Below are 19,598 nucleotides of genomic sequence, written 5' to 3'. Positions count from 1 at the left end.
CCAGTTCTTGTGATTACGGTCGACGTACGTAGATAGCATGTCAGCGAGCGTCTTGTTTAATCTCTCCGTCAGACCGTTGGATTGTGGATGGTATGCGGTTGTTTTGCGATGAGCTGTTCCACTAAGTCTCGTAACGTCTTGCATCAATTGGGCTGTAAAGGCTGTTCCACGGTCAGTGATAAGAACTGTTGGCGCTCCATGGCGGAGGACGATGTTGTTGATAAAAAAATACGCAACCTCATTGGCGGTGCCTCGTTGTAGGGCTTTCGTTTCGCAGTACCTCGTTAAATAGTCAGTAGCGACTACGATCCAGCGGTTGCCATCATGTGACTTCGGGAAGGGCCCAAGCAAGTCCATGCCGATTCGTTCAAACGGTTGTGACGGGGGTGCAATAGGATGTAATAAACCAGCAGGGCGCACAGGTGGCGCTTTACGGCGCTGGCAATGATTGCATGTTTTAACGTAATGCTTGACATCCTGGGTGAGCTTTGGCCAGTAGTAGCGAGTCCAAATCTGGGCAAGGGTACGTGCGAATCCTAGGTGGCCGGAGGAAGGCTCGTCGTGGCAGGCAGATAAAATGTCAGCACGTAGCCCTGGTGGAACGACGAGGAGGTACTCAGTCGCATAAGGTTCGAAGTTCTTTTTGTAGACGATGTCGTTGCGGAGACAAAATGACCCTGAACGTGCAAATGCCGATGGTGGATTCGAGCTGCGACCTTGAAGGTATTTGATAAGTTGTTGGATCTCTGAATCATTCCACTGTTGTTGGGCCAAGTCAGATTCATTGACTGCACAAAGAAAATGGCCATCGGTATCATCGTTCCTCGATGTCGTCGCGAGGGGTGCGCGCGAAAGGCAATCAGCATCAGAGTGCTTGCGGCCCGACTTGTAGACGACTGTAACCTCAAATTCTTGAAGGCGTAAGCTCCATCTCGCGAGGCGCCCTGAAGGGTCCTTGAGATTGGCCAGCCAACAGAGGGCATGATGGTCCGTAACTACTCTGAATGGACGGCCATACAGATACGGTCGGAACTTTGTTATCGCCCAAATAACAGCAAGACATTCCTTCTCCGTGGTCGAGTAGTTAGTTTCCGCAGATGACAAAATGCGGCTAGCATAAGCGATGGGACGTTCAGCGCCGTCTTGCCACTGGACGAGTACTGCACCAAGACCGATGTTGCTTGCGTCAGTGTGAAGTTCGGTGATGGCATCTTCATCAAAGTGCCCTAGTAAGGGTTCACTCTGAAGGCACTGCTGAAGCTGGGAAAAAGCGGCTCTCTGCTCTGGACCCCACACGAAAGGAGTATCCTCCTTCGTTAAACGGGTAAGGGGTTCAGCGATGTTGGCAAAGCTCTGGACAAAGCGCCTGTAGTAGGCGCAGAGACCCAAAAACCGGCGCAAATCCCGTTTGTTCGAAGGTGGAGGAAATGCAGCAACAGCCATGGTCTTTTCTGGGTCTGGTCTAATGCCATCGTGACTGATAAGGTGGCCGAGGAACTTTAGTTCTTCGTAGCCGAAATGACACTTCTCCGGTTTTAGAGATAGGCCTGCAGATCGAATAGCGACGAAGACGGACTGAAGTCGTTGTAAATGTTGCTCAAATGTTTTGGAAAAAACAACGACGTCGTCTAAATACACGAGGCAGGATTCCCACTTCAGACCGGACAGGACGGTGTCCATCATCCTTTGGAACGTTGCCGGTGCAGAGCACAATCCAAATGGTAACACTTTGAATTCATAGAGGCCATCGGGAGTTATGAATGCTGTTTTTTCCCTGTCACGTTCATCGACCTCGATCTGCCAGTAGCCGCTGCGTAAATCCATTGAGGAAAAATATCGGGCATGTCGAAGTCGATCCAGTGAGTCATCTATGCGTGGGAGAGGGTAGACGTCTCTCTTCGTCACTTTGTTGAGCTTCCGGTAATCGACGCAAAATCGAAGAGTGCCGTCTTTCTTTTTAACAAGTACGACGGGTGACGCCCATGGACTGTTCGAGGGTTGGATGACGTCGTCGTCGAGCATCTGTTTCACTTGAAAACGTATTGCCTCTTGTTCTTTCTGCGACACGCGGTAGGCGTGCTGTCGTACAGGCCGTTCGGTAGGGTCCGTTATAATGCGGTGCTTCACAGTTGGGGTCTGCTTGATTTTGGAGGTGGACGCAAAGCAATCACTATACGTACGTAAAATCATGCGTATCTGCTGTTGCTGCGCACAGGATAGCTGGCAATTCACGTCAACCGTGCTGGCTATATCAGTGTTACCTTCGGCAGCAGTGGCAATCGGAGCGATAGTGGAACATTCTGCGTCATCGATGGCTTCAAAGTTCGCGATTGCTGTTCGCTTTGCTAAGTGTTGGTACTGGCCGCCGAAATTCGTGATCAGAAGCTGAGTCTTCCGTTGTTTCAGTTTGACGACAGCACGCGCGACACAAATCTGCCGAGCCAAGAGCATCGAGAGGTTAGTTTCCGCGATGCCACTACTCTTGTTGTCACAGTCGCTCTCCACCGTTACGAACATACTGGCTCGCGGCGGCAGTGCGATGGTGTCGTCAGCAATTCGAAGTGTTGTGGTCGGCGCAACTGCATCCTTTCGTAGGGCTGTATGGTCGTTAGATAACGTTATGAGCAGGTCGCGAAGGTTAATAATAGCTCCATGCTCGCGGAGAAAATCCATTCCGAGAATCAGGTTTTGGGAGCATTCGCGCAATACAACGAAGGAAACAATGTACGTCGACTCACGAATTCGGAGGCGGGCAGTGCACATTCCTAGCGGTGTCAATAGGTGACCTCCCGCAGTCCGGAGGTTGGTTCCATGTCCCCAAGGTGTCGTTACCTTTCTTAGCTGTGCAGCGAGGTCAGCGCTTATAACAGAATAATCGGCACCCGTATCTACCAGAGCGGTCAGCGGGTGGTTGTCGACAAGAACAGAGATACGAGCAGAGACCTGTTTGTCGTCGATGGCGCACGTCGGTGAAAGAATGTCGTCGGATGTCGGCAGGCAAATCGGGGGAGGGTCTTGTAACGGTCGATCAACAGCGGCCTCACCCCCAGAGGTCGCTGTTCTTAGTTTCCCCGGCGCGGGCTTGTGGATCTAGGTGATCTTCCTGCAAGGACGTCCGCAAAGGTTGATTGTTGGCCAGGTGACGTGGAACGCCGTGGAGATGGTGAGCGGGATTGGCGACGCGGAAGGATTGAGGATCGTTGGCTTGCCAAGTATTCGGCGATAGCACGGGGCCGCTAACCATCTCTGGGTCGACGAGCATCCGGACGAAAGCCGGGAAGACCCATGTGCCTGTAGGCGCACTCACGGTAGATGTGACCTGGTTCACCACAGTGATAACATAGAGGCCGGTTGTCGGGAGCACGCCATACACTGGATTTCCGTGTAAGGGGTGGGTTGCCGTACTGCGGTGGTCCCGAGTAGAACGACGGTGCCGTCTGCAGGGTGGACGGACGGGACGGATAGCCAACAGCCGGCGCAGGAGTACGCAGTGCTTCCGCGTACGTTAATAGCGGAGCTTCGGCTGGACACGGGGCCATCATGGGTTGGACTTCGGCTGCACGCAGAGTCGTCATGGGGTGCACCAGCTGCCGGACCTCTTCGCGAACGACATCCGTTAAAGCAGCAACATGGGGCGGAGAAGACACCACGTGCAGCTTTTGAAGCTCCTCGCGCACAATACTGCACACGAGCTCCGTCAGGTCTTTTACAGTCGTGACGTCAGGTGTTTGTAGGACCGACGACACTGACGAAAGACTGCCAGGACGTTCATACTAGTACGAACGCTGCCTTAGCATTCTCTCCATTGTCGTGGCTTCGCGAAGGAAATCCTCTACAGTGCCGGGAGGGTTCCGCACTAGTCCCGCGAACAGCTGCTCCTTCACTCCCCGCATTAGGAGGCGCACCTTCTTTTCTTCCGTCATTGAAGAGTCGGCTCGCCTGAACAGCCGCGTCATGTCCTCAACGAACATGGCAACACTCTCGTTCGGACGCTGGTTTCGGGAATTGAGGAGCCGTTCCGCTTGCTCCTTTCGGTCAGAGCTTCGGAAAGTATTTCGCAACTGGTTGCAAAACTCTGGCCAGGTTATCATAGTGGCTTCATGGTTTTCGAACCAAGTGCGCGCAGAGTCCTCGAGATAAAAGTAGACGTACCGAAGCTTTCGCTGCTCGTTCCACTCGTTGACGCTGCCGCAACGGTTGTAGTCGTCAAGCCAGTCGTCGACGTCCTCATAAGGGTCACCGTGGAACGGCTTCGGAGTACGCGGGACGTTGAAGAACCATGGAGGAGGCAGCGTTGATGTTTCTTGGGTTTGCGTTCCCGCACTAGCCATAGTACTGCCGAGTTGAGGAAATGGTCCGAATTCAGGAGGTAGGCCTAGTTGTCGCCTGCTACGCCGTAGGTCAGCTGGTTCTTCCAAGTCGCGGCTAGTGTCGGGACCTTGCTGCTGATTGCAGTGCATACAACACTACCCAGCACCTCCACCAGAAAATGTCACGTGATCACAGAACGACCACAACGTCTGTTCACAGGAGCAGCACTGGACGTCGAGCCAAACCGAACGTTAGAGCACGAGCACACACCAACCGTCCTCTTCTTCTTTCTCACCATGGCACATACTCGCATTGGCGTGGCTAAACCTCGTTCCATGCCTGTGGCAATATGATTATGAGAGACGCCGTAGTTGAGGGCTCCGGAAATTTCGACCACCTGGGGTTCTTTAACGTGCACCTAAATCTGAGCACACGGGCCTACAACATTTCCGCTTCCATAGGAAATGCAGCAGCCGCAGCCGGGTTATGAACCCGCGACCTGCAGGTCAGCAGCCGAGTACCTTACCCACTAGACCACCGCGGCGGGGCCGTAATGCGTCCGTAGTCTAGTGTGCAATTTTCTTGGAACTTCCAGCAACTGGTAATTCCATTCAGGTGAGCGCGCGAGGATGTTTGTTGTAGTTAACGAGTGCCAACGGTGGATGAGCTGGTATGAGATGGTGTCCAGAAATGTAGTGTGTGATCAACAAGGCGATTCCCGCCGTGGTGGTGTAGTGGCTATAAGGTACTCGGCTGCTGACCCGCCGGCGGTGGGATCGAATCCCGGCTGCGGCAGCTGCATTTTCCTGTGTTCAGATTCGGGTGCACGTTAAGGACCCCCAGGTGGTCGAAATTTCCGGAGCCCTCCATTACGGCGTCTCTCATAATTATACGGTGGTTTCGGGACGTCAAACCCCACATATCGTCATATCGTCATCAAGGCGATGGATGAGGGCGCCAGCGAGGTAGCTGACCGCGTGGCAACGAATTACAGCTACCGCTTAAACTGAAAGCTGGGACCCAGGTCAGTGGACACAGGAAAAGTACATCGGCGCTTTGCCGCTCCACCGTACTGCAGGTGTGTGCGTGGTGGGTCCTGTGGCGTTCTTTGCGATTTTACTTTGTGATGGGGAATAGTGTAGATGCGTAGACGTGGCGAGAGCATGCGTCTTCAGGTTCAGACGTCACGTGAAGATGTGAAATAAAAATGTTTTTCCTTGTCACTGCAACTGTAAACAGAAACATCAACACCCATTTTCTCGAGGCTTTTTTATTTTTTGTTCCGAAATGGGTGAATTCGAAAAACGGAAATAGCTTGGCACATACACACTTCTAGCTTTCCTCAGAAAGAGCAACAATAAAATTACTCAAGAGTTTTAATAATATGAGTAAAGATGTTTATAAAAAACTTGGAGTATGTACGTTTGAACATAACGAAAAAAAGAAGGGCTCTCCAATTATGAAATTTTCACACAAACATTTATTTTCCCAGAGTAAGAGTGAATATTCACACAGCTAGCACACTCCTCGCACGCGAATACCGAGCCGCCGCGAATACCGCGTCAGCCGGGGCGGCGTGACGCCAACGTTTCGGACACTCGCCGCACCCATGCCATTTACCCCGATTTCATTAGTAAATCCGTATACTGTTTCTTTCATTGAATTTAATGTCAATCTCACCCCCGTAGGGGTGAGTGGGCCAATCACGGAGGTAGTGCAATACCGGGCGAACCCGTGGCGGAGGTGAAACAAGCTTCAAGCACTTTGCCGCATCACAAAAATAAGTTTAATATCTTGGATCCAAATAGGATCCGTATCAGATATTAAGCTGATAAGAGCAGATGTGAATAATAATGTTTCATGGGGCCGTAGAAAAATGAGTCTGATTATTTGACATGACTTTTCGCGAAACATAGTTGACGTTAGCGCAACACAGCCAAAAGAGGGAATGGCGCGTGACAATCAACGCTTGCAGGGCACTTGCAATGACGCATTTGGTGAGTGTATACGCAGTCGGGAAAAAGTTCGACCGTCATGCAATGGTAATGCATTTGCATGTACCAACGGACGCGCACGCACAGTTTAGTTAGAGTGTCGCAAGTGTTCGTGATAAATCTCGCGTGATGCGGCAATCACTTCACTCACGCAGAGTTTTTTGAATAGGCGGAGGTAGGGACATATGCGCCGGAGCACACGGTCGTTCGCCGAGTCCCATGCGCCGAGGGCCCCCACGATGACGGCGTCGACGGTGACCCCCTGATACTGGTGACGGAGAAACGCCGCCACCGGCTCGTAATGGCCCATCTTGGCGTTACGGGCGTTCTCGAAGGCGTCCGGTGTGTTCTCGAAAGGGCACGTGACGTCGATGATGATAGCCTCTTCGCCACGCACCAGGATGAGATCCGGACGAAGGCCCGTGTCTCCGACGGCCTGGTTTTCAAAGGCCACCGTTAACTCGCGGGAGGCGGCGGTCCGGACGTGATACACGATGGCGTTGTGGCGGGCCTGGTCAAAAGCACTGCGAGGCACTCAGTGGCACACCACATGCGGCAGCGTCTCCCTCAGGTACCCGCAGACGCGGCCCCGCTGGTCTCTGTCCAGCGCACCCCAGATGCGAGCGCCATTGAGTGGGAGCAGCTTAAGGCGGGCCCTGTGTACGAACCGCCAGTCCGCGAAGGTGGTGAAGGCGCCCGTCCGCATAAAGTGGGAACTGGCACGATCAGCTGCCACGCCGGCCAGCACCTTCCCTTGGTTGGGGAGGTCGTGCAGGCCGCGGTCCCGTTGTCTGGCCAGGACCTCACGCAGCGTCCGCATGACGCGGCACCGGTGCTGCGGAATGATGGTTGCGTCGCCGCAGGTGAGCCGAACGCCGCCAGGATTCAGGGTCCAGGCGATGTTCTAGTGGCGGGACGCCTTACGGGCATTCGTCCAAACGGACCGCAACTGGTTGGCAGGGACCCGGAACCCGTCTCCAAGCGATCCTCTGAGGTAGGCCTCCAGCTCCGTGCGGGTGACCTCCCAGCCGAGACGGGCAGTGGCGATCGCATAGGCATAGTCCAGGGCCATCTGTCTCAGCTCGGCGTCGGGGGACGTTAAAAGCTTGTAGGCCGAGCCAATGCGGCAGAGCTCGCTGAGCTCCGCCGCAACCGGGATCCCGACGACACCACCAGGGGGGGAACCGTAGATGTAGTTGGTGGCCGCGTTGGTTGTAGGTAAAGCGTACGCTTTACCAGCGGCCAAATGGCATCACCCAGTCGGCGCCAGTCAGTCGTCGAAAGGACTCCGCACCTCATCGGGAAGTTTAGCACCGGTTAGACAAAGGTCCGGAAGGCATCCAGATGCTGCCACGGCACGAACATCGAGGACGTGATCGCCTGGGCTTGGGCGATGGCAGACTCGACTGCGGAACCGGAGCCGCAGGGAATCCGCAGGGAAGCCACGCGCGATTGACGCATATGAGCGCCGCCCCAACGTTTGCACTCCTCAGTGCATCCTTCTGTCTCGTGTCCGAAGGCTCCGCAACTCTTGCAATATGATGCCGAGCACGCGGAGGCCATGTGCCCGACCTCGCTGCATTGTGCGCACACTCTACGCATCCCGCGATATTCAAACATTACGCGGTGCCCCGCGATGGTCATGAAATTCGGCACTGGGCGGCTCATTTCAATCTTAATAACACGAACCCCATTAAGTTTGGTTTGGCACGTGGCTACCGTGGCGAATGTGATGCCCTTCACTTTACCGTACTGGCTGAGGACGTTACAGAGTGTCTCGTCTGGCAAGTAGGCCGGCTACCGGTAGGTGTTTACAATTGTAACAGGCGGCCCTACCGCTTCACCAGGTACATTGTCTTCTGCACGACGACGACGACAACACGCTCTCGTACGACATCGCGGTGTCCTCGCCGCCGCTCGATGCCGGGTCGTCCCCAGTCGTTCTGCCAGGGTCCCCGGTATCTCCGGCCTCCTCCCCGTCGCCACCCGCGTCCGTGGACGAGGCAGGGGCGGTTCTCGACGGACCGGACGAAATACAGCAGCAGCCCGAGTCCGACAACGCGACCCTCCGGATGCCTCTGGACCACACGCGCCTCCTCGAGGACCAGGCACGCCTGCTCCACTCCTTGTTGTGGGAACCGCCTTCTGACGAGTCGTGGGCCCAATGCGAGGAAGCCTGGACGCGGGCAGTCGCCTTGGCTGTCGAGGCGGTGCGTCTTCTGCCGGTGCGTCCTGGCCGCCAGTGCCACCAGCCTGACCCATCGAACGCGGTCGACATCCAGCGGCTGTACCGCCGCAACCGTCGACGCGCAGTTCGGCTGATCCTGGAGGGACCACCCCAGACGTGCGCCATTCCGCTTCAGGATCTGCAAGACCATTGGGGACGCACGTGGTCGACCCGCCAAGCCGACTCTACCCTTCTGCTGAGAAGAGAACCGGCTCCGGTGGGAGTAGATACGACCAACTTTTCACCGGACGAGGTGTTTGGGCATTTGCGCAAGTCCGAGAGCACGGCCCCCGGGGCGGACCGTTTGACCTACCACCATTGGCGGATGGTCGACCTGGAGGCACGGTCCCTGCCAGCGCTCTTCAACGCCTGTTTACACCACAGACGCACGCCAGACTCCTGGAGGACCACTCGCACCGTCCTCATTTTCAAGAGAGTAGACCCCCACGTCCCGTATAACTGGCGGCCGATAGCCCTCGGCTGCACGGCAGCGAAGCTTTACGCTAAGTGCCTTGCAGCCCGGCTCCAGGCCTGGATGATCGAGCGCGCCGTGCTGTCAAAGTGCCAGAAGGGCTTCCTTCCGCATGACGGCGCGGAAGGAAGCCCTTCCTTCCGCGCCGTCATCCTTCAATGCAGGCTCGACATCACCCGGTCAGGAGGCCCCGACCTGTGTGCGGCGCTGTTGGGCTTCAACAACGCGTTTGGGTCAGTTCGCCCCGGGCTTCGCTCGACGCCCTGCGTAGTGCTGGCGCCGGCCCCGTGTTTACGAAGGTGATCGGCGATCTTTACAGGGACAACAGCACCTGTATCGTGGCGGCCACGGGAACAACCGAACCGATCCCGATCCTGGCAGGGCTCCGTCAGGGTCGCCCACTTAGCGGAAATCTATTCAACTTGGTGATTGACCCGGTCATCCGCGCAGTGCAAGGTGGTGGTTCCGACCACAAGATCCTCGCCTACGCGGACGACCTTACGCCCCTGGCCTCAACTCCACGCAGACTACAACAGCGCATCGACCGGATAGAGGCCCTCGCCACGTCCCTGGGCCTGTCCTTGAACCCGTCGAAGTGCACATCCTTCCACATGGTCGGATCGACACCTGTGGGGATGCGCCCGACGAAGTTCAGGGTCTCGGGCGTTCCCATCTCGGTGCTGCTTGACTTCGAGCCGCAGGGGTACCTGGGACGTCCCATCGGCTTAGACAGACCACTGTGTAAAACGCATACACTGACCACTGTGTATGCGTTTGCCAACTACGTGGGCAGAGTGGCGGTCATCCCGAAAAAGACAGCCGCGAAGTTGAGCAGCATAGTTAATGCCATTCTCTGGGAAGGCAAACCCGCTCCTGTCAGTAGACGTTTCGCACGCATTCCCGGGTCTGCCTTTCACGGCAAGACCTCCGTCGACTTCGTTGCGGTGTTCCGCCACGTCGGAACTTGCTAGGCATACGTTGAGCGCACTGAAGCAGCCAAAGGCACAACCTTTTTGCCGATGATTGTGGGCGTCGTTGCAGAGGCGTTGCTTGGGCAGCCAGCGTAGAAGCCATGTTGGATGGGTGACGTAGTCACATTTTGCACAGTCATTTTTTTTCCTTCCAGGCTTTGGTGCTCGAGTTGGACACGTACACTATGCATCAGTTTTTAAAACAAGTGCTGTAGCATCCCTCGCGACATGCCTGATAATGTTCGCCGGCAAGCATTTGGTGTGACGTCGTGGGCGCATTCGAGAGTACGCGTGCAAGCAAGCACGCGTGGCTTCGACCTCTGGGAAAAAGAAGGTTTCAGTTTTAACATGTTTGTAAGCGAGACAAGAAACTTCAAGCGGACTAGGGATAAAAGCAATGCAGTGAAGCCAGCACTGCTGCTGTCGGTGCACAATTCTGGTTGTGCATGGGTGGACGTCGGAATATCTTTGCTACTGTTTGCCCGGCTTTTGGCCAGAACTAAGTCGGAGGTGTGAAAGAATGGTTTTTAATTACGTGCAAGTAAATTACATCGCTTCTGGACGTTTTGGCTAAGATCAAAGGTTGAGGTAGCTGTACTGCTTCTGTGTACTGCGTTCAGCACTTTGGAGGCCGGAACTACCAAGTTACCGTCAACAGTGAGGCTGCACTGGCCCAAATCGTAGACGCCTCGCACCTTAATCGAGGAGAGCGCGTCGCCATCATACTCCTGGGACCCCAAGTGACCCAAGTGACCGTCCTGTTCCTGCCGGGCCGCGTACCCAGCGAAGTCCTCGCACAAGGACTCTCTCCTTACGGGCCCGGCTTTTGGCCAGAACTAAGTACGAGGTGTGAAAGAATGGATTTTAATTGTGTGCAAACAAATTGCATTGCTTCGCGGCTTTTTGGCTAAGATCAAGGGGTTCAAGTAGCCATCGTTTCAAGCCTCCCAGCCTGACCTGGGGTCACATCACGTTGGCGTCGGCCCGCGGTGTCACACGGTCCCGTAAATTCGGGAGGCGATCGCCGGGCTAATTCCAAGGGCCGAGGTACAGCCCCCCGAACCGCACCACGAAAGCGTGGCGCGCCAGCGGACGCCGGCTGTGGCCCAAAGAACAAGTCAGAGCCGAGAGTTGATAAACAAAATAAAATTATATTCTCAATATTGGCAGATAAAAACGATACAAAAATATGCACACTCGACACTAGTTGAATACAATATGTCACCAATCAAACAATGTACTACACAGTACAATCAGCCACACTCGAAACAACGGACACAGACAACAATACGCACTACAATGCAGTCGCATACATCGAACAACCAACACACTTAAAGACTAAATGTTCGAGAACTTATTGAGTCCTAAGTCCTTGGAACAAAAGACTGAATGATACTCTTCCGAGAATCACTCACTCAAAGTCCAGCGTTGTTGTCGTTCCGCTGCCCCCGAAGTTTCTCTTCCAGGAAAGCTCGCGTCTTCAATTGGCCGGTCTCCAGGCTCCAAACTTCTTCGCCGGAAACACGTCTGCTTCACACACGCAGCTGTCGCCACGCGTCTTCGCTCGATAGCGGTAGACACACACTCTTGCCTGTAGCTCGAGTCTTCACCCCTCAGGTGGAAATCCTCTTCTTCTCCTCCTTTGTCACCGAAGACAAAAGGCTTCGCCCACAAGGCGGAACACCCTACGCACTCTGGCGCATACTTTCTTCTTCTCCTGCTTTGTCACTAAGGACAAAACCTTCACCGACAGACGCGGTGGATTAACCCCACGCGCACTGGCGCTAACTTCCTTCTTCTCCTGATCTCTCATCTCGTCTGCTCGATTAAATACCTTCCGCGCGTGATTCCAGAAAGTTCTCATCCTTTCATCGGCGCGATACGCAGCGAAGGCTGGGGGAAAGGACGAGACGATACGGGGGCCGTCCGCGACGGATGACGCAACCCGGCATCACCACGCCCCTTTCCATCGAGAAATTTCCAGGGCCTGCTCGGCCGCCGATGTGGGGTGAGGAGGTTCGTCGGCGAATCTACGCTTCCGAGAGGGGAGAGGGACGCGCGCCCTGGGAGTCTTTGGATGCTTGTTTTCCTTTTTTATCGTTGACCTCGCGGCGTCACTCCGGCGTTTCTTCGCGAGAATTTGGTGGCACGCCCTTTTTTGAGCGCTCGTTTTTTTGACACCGGGTTCCTGTGAAGTTCGTGCCAGCAGTCGTTCCTGTGGCAGCGCCGCTCCGCGCGCGCGCCTGCCGACTCGGGTTCCCGGCTCCTGCCTGGTGCCCACTCGCCCCATGCCTGGTGGAGCAAGGTCCCCGACCCACGCCTGCCGTCCCGGAGCCCCCCTGCGGTCCACCGGGCACTACCTAGTCCTGCGCGGCCCCCGCCTCGGCTGAGCCGCGTCCTACCAGTGTGCAGCTCGCCTGCACGTCAGGAGTCACCCTCAAACCTCGCCCGACCCGGCGGCTTGCGGAATCTATTCATCAGTATGGCCACGCCAGCTGAACTCTCGGTGAGGGAGAATCGTTTTATGTTTTCAGCGCCCGAAGCCGACGTTTCTGTGGACGATTTGATAGACGCTGTAGAAAAAACAACCGGTGATGACAGTGTATTGGTGCTACAACACATGGGGGGAGCGAAATTTCTTATATGCACCCGCAACGCTGGTCAGGCAACGAAGCTAATGGTTCCAGAAGGCTTTAAGGTTAACGGTGTGAACGTGCCGATAGAGGCAGTCGGGCCGCCGGTTACGTATGTGAATGTTTACCACTACCCCGCTTTCTGTCGGATGAGATAATGCCTTAGCCCAGTGCGGTAAGGTGAAGGGCATTTCGTTCGCCCCTCGAGCCACTCGCCAGACGAAGTTAAACGGGGTGCGTGTCGTGAAACTTGAGATGTGTCGCCCTGTCCCCAACTTCATGACGATTGCGGGGCACAAAGTAATGTGCGAGTATAGATGTATGCGTCGGGTGTGTGCGCGTTGCGGTGAGGCCGGACATATGGCGACCGCATGCACCGCGGCGTACTGTAAACGATGCAGCACATTCGGCCACGACACTGAGGGCTGTTCAGCCAACTGCTAACGCTGCGGGGGACACCAAGGAACGCGCGAGTGCTTCTGTAAGCGTTCGTATGCTTCAGCCGCCCGCGGCTTCCCCTCGCTTTCCGAAGCCGCTGTGCCTCACCCTCAGTCAAGCGGCCCTGCCTCGGCCAGGGCTGCCATTTCACCGCGCCTGCAGGTTCTTATATCCTGATCCACACCCCGCGCATCAGAGGGGGCATCTGTTTCGAGAGACCGCGAGTTAGACACTGGCGCGCTCACAAGTAGCGGCACTGAAGCCTCGTCTGCCATCGAGGGGGCAGAAAGGGTGGACGACACCACCATGTCGACCGAAACCGAGTAGAGCGACAATGAGGGGGCCTCAGCACAATCTCCCTCTCCTTTGCCCGCCGCACTCGGGTCAGGTCAGGATGACGGCCTGATTCCGTCATCCGCAGCCGAAGGGGCCGTTGACACCAACAAGTCACGAGTAAGACACACCCCCACCACCTATGCACCCGCCAACGTTCTGGCCCCCGTGGCCACCCAGGACCTGGAGGCCCGTGTCCAAGACGCCGCCAGCGTCGACCCCCCATATGAAGGAAAGAGCACCACGTCCCCCCCCCCTATCATAGTGAAGATGACCGACGGACCCCGTCATCTGACCGATGACCGACGGACCCCGCACCCAACCCGGCACGACTAAGCCGGAAGTCGGACGTGAGACCGAGACAGACGGCCATAGGCCTTGAGCACAGATCACGCTCGCGCTCATGGAGACGCGTCGACAAGCGGGAGCCGGCCGGGGAGCGGTCGCCAACAGGGACGCACCGCAGCGCAGACCCGGGCCCATTGGTCAAAGTAGCGATAGCGACGCTCTGCCGCACGCGAAGGCCCAGAAGCTCGAGGAAGATGGAGGGGGCAAGAGGGAACCACCCTCCACGCCCTGAGACGCCGACACACCCACAACGCGTCTCTCGGGGCAAAGGGGTCCGCCCATGCCCAGAGACGCCAACAAACGCAGCAATGCGTCTGCTCGTTCCGCCAGCTTCGCAGCCCTCCTGTCTGCCCTATTCACTCTCGCTTCTCTTAGTCATTCCCTTCCGGGCTTCGCCACCTCCTCCCCTACAGGCACGTCCTGCTCTCTCCAACACACCTAGACTATTCACTCGCGCCTCCTTAAAGTGCGTCCAATGTTTGTTGCTTTTTTCAAGCAGGCACAGTTCGCAGCAGTTACCAATATTCTGAATCAAAAAGCCCAAAATGCGTTACTATTGTCCCGGGGCAGCCACGCTCCGGCCTCAGCAGGCAAAACACAATATTTTGTGTCAATAGTCTAGGTGGTGTTGCTCTCTCGCACCCTTCTATTCGTGCTTGGCTGATGAGTCACCCCGGCACCGATGGGCGCCGCGGTGGGTCCGCTTGCTCCGGCTGCTTTGCCGCCCCCCCCCCCTGTTTACTCTGTCCACTCTCGCTTCAATTGGTCGTTCGCTCTAGCGCTTCGCTTCCTCCTCCCCTCCAGGCGCGGCCTGTTTTTAGGCGCGAAGCTCCTTATAGCGGCACCCGTTCGTCTCCCGTAGTATGCAACAAGTATACCATTTTGACCTCCAAAGTGGTGCCGGTGAGAGACTTCTGTGCGTTGTTGAACAATTTAAAATAGTGCTCAATGTACATGTCAATGGCTGCTAATGAGGAATGAGAGACAGGAGCATTCGGCTTTTAGTTAACGCGCAGGCTGCGATCACCATTAGTAGCCATTGACATGTACATTGAGCACTATCTGACAAGAAAGGGTTGCTACGTTATACTCACTGGGTGTAACCTCCTTAGCTTTAGAAAGGTTTAGCGAGCGTTGAGCCGCAGTGCCGTGAATACAATGAACTTGTATATACCATGAATGAACTCATGGTGGTTAAAAATGGGAAGTAGATACGAAGCGCAAGCCATAAGAAAGTAAAAGCCGAATTCTCCGCCTCGCATTTCCGATTAGTAGCCATTGGCATGTACATTGAGAACTTTCTGACTGAAAAAGTTTGCTACGTCATACTCGCTGGGCGTAACCACCTTGGTTTTCGAAAGGTTTAGCGAGCGTTCGGCCGCAGTGCCATGAATACAGTGAACTAGTATATACCATGAACTCGAGGTGGTTAAAGGTGGGAAGTGGACCCGACACCCAAGCCGTAAGAAAGTGTGCGTGTGCCACCTCTCGTTTAGTCCTTGGAATGTCCGCTGGATGGCGGTGCTTCTATATGGGGAATATATGATGAAAAGATGCGGGATGGTGGTACTTAGAGTGTTGAATAGATGGACGAACGGACACATAGACAGATGCATGGATGGACGCATGAACAGACGCAGGGGCGGCTGCATGGACAAACGCAGGGACGGGTGCACGAACAGACGACGCACGCACGGACCGGCTGATGGACGCATGGGCGGTCACACTGACGGACGCATGGATGGACGGAAGCAAGAACGAATGGGCGGACGAATTCTTCGTTCCACTCTCCATCATTCACTCCGTGGATATGGTGCCATTTTTTCGCATCCTACCGTCTGCCTTCTCGGCTGCTCCCCCTCGTTTCTTCTCCCTTCACTTCCGCGCTGCCCTCGCCCTTCAACTGGCGGATGATCGCCGCGCTGCTCGCTACACTCTGCGACTCCCCAGATGAGGCTGAACAAGCCGCCTCCCTTCAATTAAGCCATGCGTTTCTCAGCCCTCGTGCCCTGTTGCCATCACACCATGGCCCACTTTCTCCCTCCCAACACCATCATGATTAGGTTATGCCTCATCTTAAAATCACTTCCTGGAATGTCAGGGGCTTCCGGGACAGAGCAAAACAGCAAAGTGTCCTAGCATTCGCCCAAGCTCAGGGGATCGACGTCCTGTTCATCCAAGAGCCAAGCTTCCGGTCGCCACTTGACGTTGCCGTCTTCAAGAGGGAGTTCCAGGTTGATGCCTTCTTCCTTACGAACGCAAGGGCCTGCGGCGTGGGGGCCATCTTCGTTTCAGGCCGCTTCCACCACAAGGCGTTCTGCACCTTCGGCGCGAATGGCAGAATACTCCTACTAGACCTCTTCGTGACGGGAAGCAGTGCCGCTTCGTGATTATTTATGCCCCGGCTAAGAGGTCTGACACCAACTCCTTTTTCCAAGCGTTACGCCTTTACCTCTTGGAGCCGCGCCCGCACGTACTACTGGGCTATTTCAACTGCGTCATTGACTCCCAGCGGGACGTAAGGGGGCCGGGCCAAGGCGGGTCCACTTATCACGCCAGAGAACCCAGGAAGCTCTTGATGCACCTCAGCCTGACTGACGGCTGGCTGCACACGCGCGGCGATCTTTTCGTCCCGACACGCACCTCGCAGCTATCGGCGAGCAGATTGAACCGCACCTACCTGCCCGACTTCCTCCCTTCCTCGGTGGTTGCGTGCGAGGTCCTCTCTCCCCCCCCCCTGCCAATCTAGCAAGGAAATCCGACCACCTCCTGCTTGCGACCACCTTCAGCGGTTCCCCCGGAGACCGCAGAATCGACCAAAGCTGGCGCCTCGATGCAGCTTTTTTACAAGATGAGGAAAGCGTCGAGCGCATTAGAAACAGACTCCGCGCATCTGTGGCGACTGCACCGGGCATGACCCCATGTACCTGGGACGCATTAAAAATAAAGTGGAAGGCAATACTACAAGACGAAGGCAGAGAGAGAAAGCGGCGTATCACGGCCAGGATCAATGAGACGTTACGAAGAATCAGAATCGTCAAAGGGGCTGAGACACTTACGCTGTGCATCCAGAATTACCTGACAACGCTGGAAGCCGAATATACCCGACTTTTGCAACAGCGAGTGGAAAGACCACCTGCCGGGTGCACCGAGGCACCCAGCCTAGCGGATGAGAACCATTATGAGGTATGCGGGAACGGCAGTGTGTGCATCTTTCGAATGAAACGCCCACATGGCTCAGTCACAACCGATCCCGACGAGATTGCCGAGATCCTTAGAGATCACTTCGCGGCCGCATTTCGGAGCACGGATCCCAGCCGAGGCCCAGGTGACGCGCGGTTCACAGAAGAGCCCTGTCAGAATCTCATTCGCGTAAGCGAGGAGGATGCCGCGCTGCTTGACAGCGAGGTACCTGTTGAGAAAGTACTTACCGGCATCAGAAGAATGCGCCCCAACTCTGCCCCTGGCACAGACGGCCTAACCGCCTACTTTTACGTTACCTTTTTTGATGTTATCGAGGGCCCTCTCACAAAAATGATCAACGTGGTGGTCACGCGCAAAGCTAAGCTTAAGTCATTCGGAGAAGGGAAGATTGCACTCCTCCTTAAAGAAGGAGTTCCACAGGAGGAGCCGTCGGCGTGGCGGCCCATTTCTTTTGTTAAACGTCGACTACAAGATTGTAGCTTCCTTGCTGAACACACGCCTGAAGCTCCTTCTGCCAACCATCACCTTTCCACAGCAGGCTTGCACGGTTCCAGGCCGCTTTATCTTCGCGAACGTGACCGTGACAAGGGATGTCTTCGAGTACATGACAGCGAAGTCCCTGTCGGGCGCCTTCGTTTCCCTGGACCAGGCGAAGGCTTTCGACTGGGTCAGGCACCAATACATGCTCGAAGTTTTACGCCACTTTGGGTTTCCGGCAAGCTTTGTTGATATCATTCCTGCTCTATACAGCGACTTGACGTGTCATGTCATTGTGAACGGCACTCCAACTGACACATTTGCCTACAAGAGAGGGATCCGGCAGGGGTGCCCGCTAGGGCTGACCCTCTTCATTCTTTCACTCAAACCATTTATAAGGAACTTGGCGCAAAACGAGCAGATTAGAGGCTTTCCCCTGACTGGTGAGGAGGAGATCAAAGTAATGGCGTATGCGGATGACGTTTCTTTGTTCGTCAGAGACCCAGCAAGTCTCCAGAAGTTCCGGACGGTCTTCGCATCCTATGCGGAGCTCTCGGGCGCGGAACTGAACAGGGAAAAATGCGAGGAACTGCTGTTTGGCAAGTTTCCTCGCGGAGCCCTGGGCGATCTCCAAGTTCTCGAACTGGTTAAGGTGCTGAGCATCTACTTCTACTGTGCCGGCGTCGCAGAGACAACGTGGCAGCGGGCGCTGGAACGAGCAAGGGCGGCGATTACTAGTCTCAGCTCCAAAGACCTCACACTTCGTGAGAAGGCCGTGGCCGCGAAGACCACCATCTGCGCCTTTGCCTACTATGCGAGCAGGGTGGCAGTTATGCCCACCAAACGGCCACACAGTTGTCGAAAATGCTGGGGTCCTTCTTATGGGAGGGCAAGCCAGCGCCCGTGCGACGCACTCTCCAGCAGCTCCCAGTGAGTGAGGGGAGCCTCGGCCTCACTCACGCACTAACAGTGAGCAAAATTCTTGCTCTAAAAACGGCTAGAGCTCTCTTTCGCTCCAGCGATTATGTGGGGAGACGCCTTATGCGCTATTGGAGAAGCACAGGCGCGGCCTTCCTTGAGGCCGACCGACCGCTCGGCCCCCTCGCGGAGGCGCCCTCACCATTTTACAAGGCAGCCGCCAGCACGATGCGGATGCTCCAGAGGGAGGCACCTCACTGTGACGTAGACAATGCCCCACCGGCCCGAATCGCGGAGGACGTCGCTGCACACCAGATAAGCGGCGACGAGCTACTGATGTCCCGTAAGTGGAAAAAGAAGGTGCCAAGAATGCGCGAGAAACACCCCGAACAGCGCAGGACTTTGCATGGCGCAAAAACTGGAGGTCTTGCAAACCCGTGAGCGGCTTCACAGGCTCGGTAGAGTGCTCTCGCCCCGCTGCTCGAATTGTCGGGCCGACGAAACGTAGGCGCACGCCCTGACGTAGTGCCCCGCGGCCAAGCCCGTATGGCGACTCGTAGCAAGGGACTTCAAAATCCGTCCCCCTCCGGCGCTGAACAGGAACAAGGGTGCGTTCGCCAAGTTAGTTGTAATGTGCACCTTGCTCGCCATCTGGATACGCCGCTGCCTAGCAGAGGCGAGGCGGAAACCCACGAGAGCGGCCTACCCAACGGTGTCTCGCGTCCGAGAGATGGTCTGGCGACATCTCTCGGAACATCTTGAGTGCAGCGGCGAGGAGAAGTTTCTCCGCCACTGGCACACACGGTTCTTTTTGATGCGGCAGGGCAGGCTACAAACCCCGGTCTCCCCGTTCTAACACACGCATTTCCGCTCCTCAAACAAATTTTCTTACTTGATTGTCTATTGATATATAATAGAACTCTGTATAATGATGTCGCGAGCACCTTCTCCGGCGCAGTCTGTGTTCACTCAATCTGCGCTCGTCAAACTTTTCATTTTCAATTGTTTAATCATGCACAATGATAACAGTGTATAATGATGTCGCGAGAGCCTTCTGGCGCAGTCTCTGTTCACTGTTTAACTGCCCCTCTAACGGGCATTTTGTTAGTATATATATGAAATACGAGCTGTCTAGGTGACCTCGCTTGATGTATTCTTACAAAGAGGTACTCGCCAATAAACATTCCCTTTGTGTAGCTAAGACCAAAGATCCCCCGCCTCTGGTCCCCGGCAGCAGTGGACACGACAATCCTCAGGACGCGAGCCCCCACC

The 19,598-nt window shown here is 55.5% G+C and overlaps 1 protein-coding gene and 1 pseudogene across 1 annotated transcript; both read right to left on the bottom strand.

Annotated features, from left to right (window-relative positions):
- Positions 1-6,000: 6,000 nt before the first annotated feature.
- Positions 6,001-6,178, bottom strand: LOC119183118 (U2 spliceosomal RNA; annotated as a pseudogene).
- Positions 6,179-6,393: 215 nt separating this feature from the next.
- On the bottom strand, positions 6,394-7,125 carry LOC142765905 (uncharacterized). The gene is made up of 2 exons (XM_075867709.1): positions 6,881-7,125; positions 6,394-6,829 (listed from the first exon to the last, which is right to left on the bottom strand). The coding sequence occupies exons 1-2, from the start codon at positions 7,123-7,125 to the stop codon at positions 6,394-6,396; spliced, it is 681 nt and encodes a 226-aa protein (XP_075723824.1).
- Positions 7,126-19,598: the final 12,473 nt, after the last annotated feature.

The sequence above is a fragment of the Rhipicephalus microplus genome, chromosome 6 (genome assembly GCF_043290135.1).
Source record: "Rhipicephalus microplus isolate Deutch F79 chromosome 6, USDA_Rmic, whole genome shotgun sequence".
In the NCBI taxonomy this organism is placed as follows: Eukaryota; Metazoa; Arthropoda; class Arachnida; order Ixodida; family Ixodidae; genus Rhipicephalus; species Rhipicephalus microplus.
The sequence above is the reverse complement of the archived record's forward strand: the minus strand, read 5'-3'. Positions and strand labels throughout refer to the sequence as shown.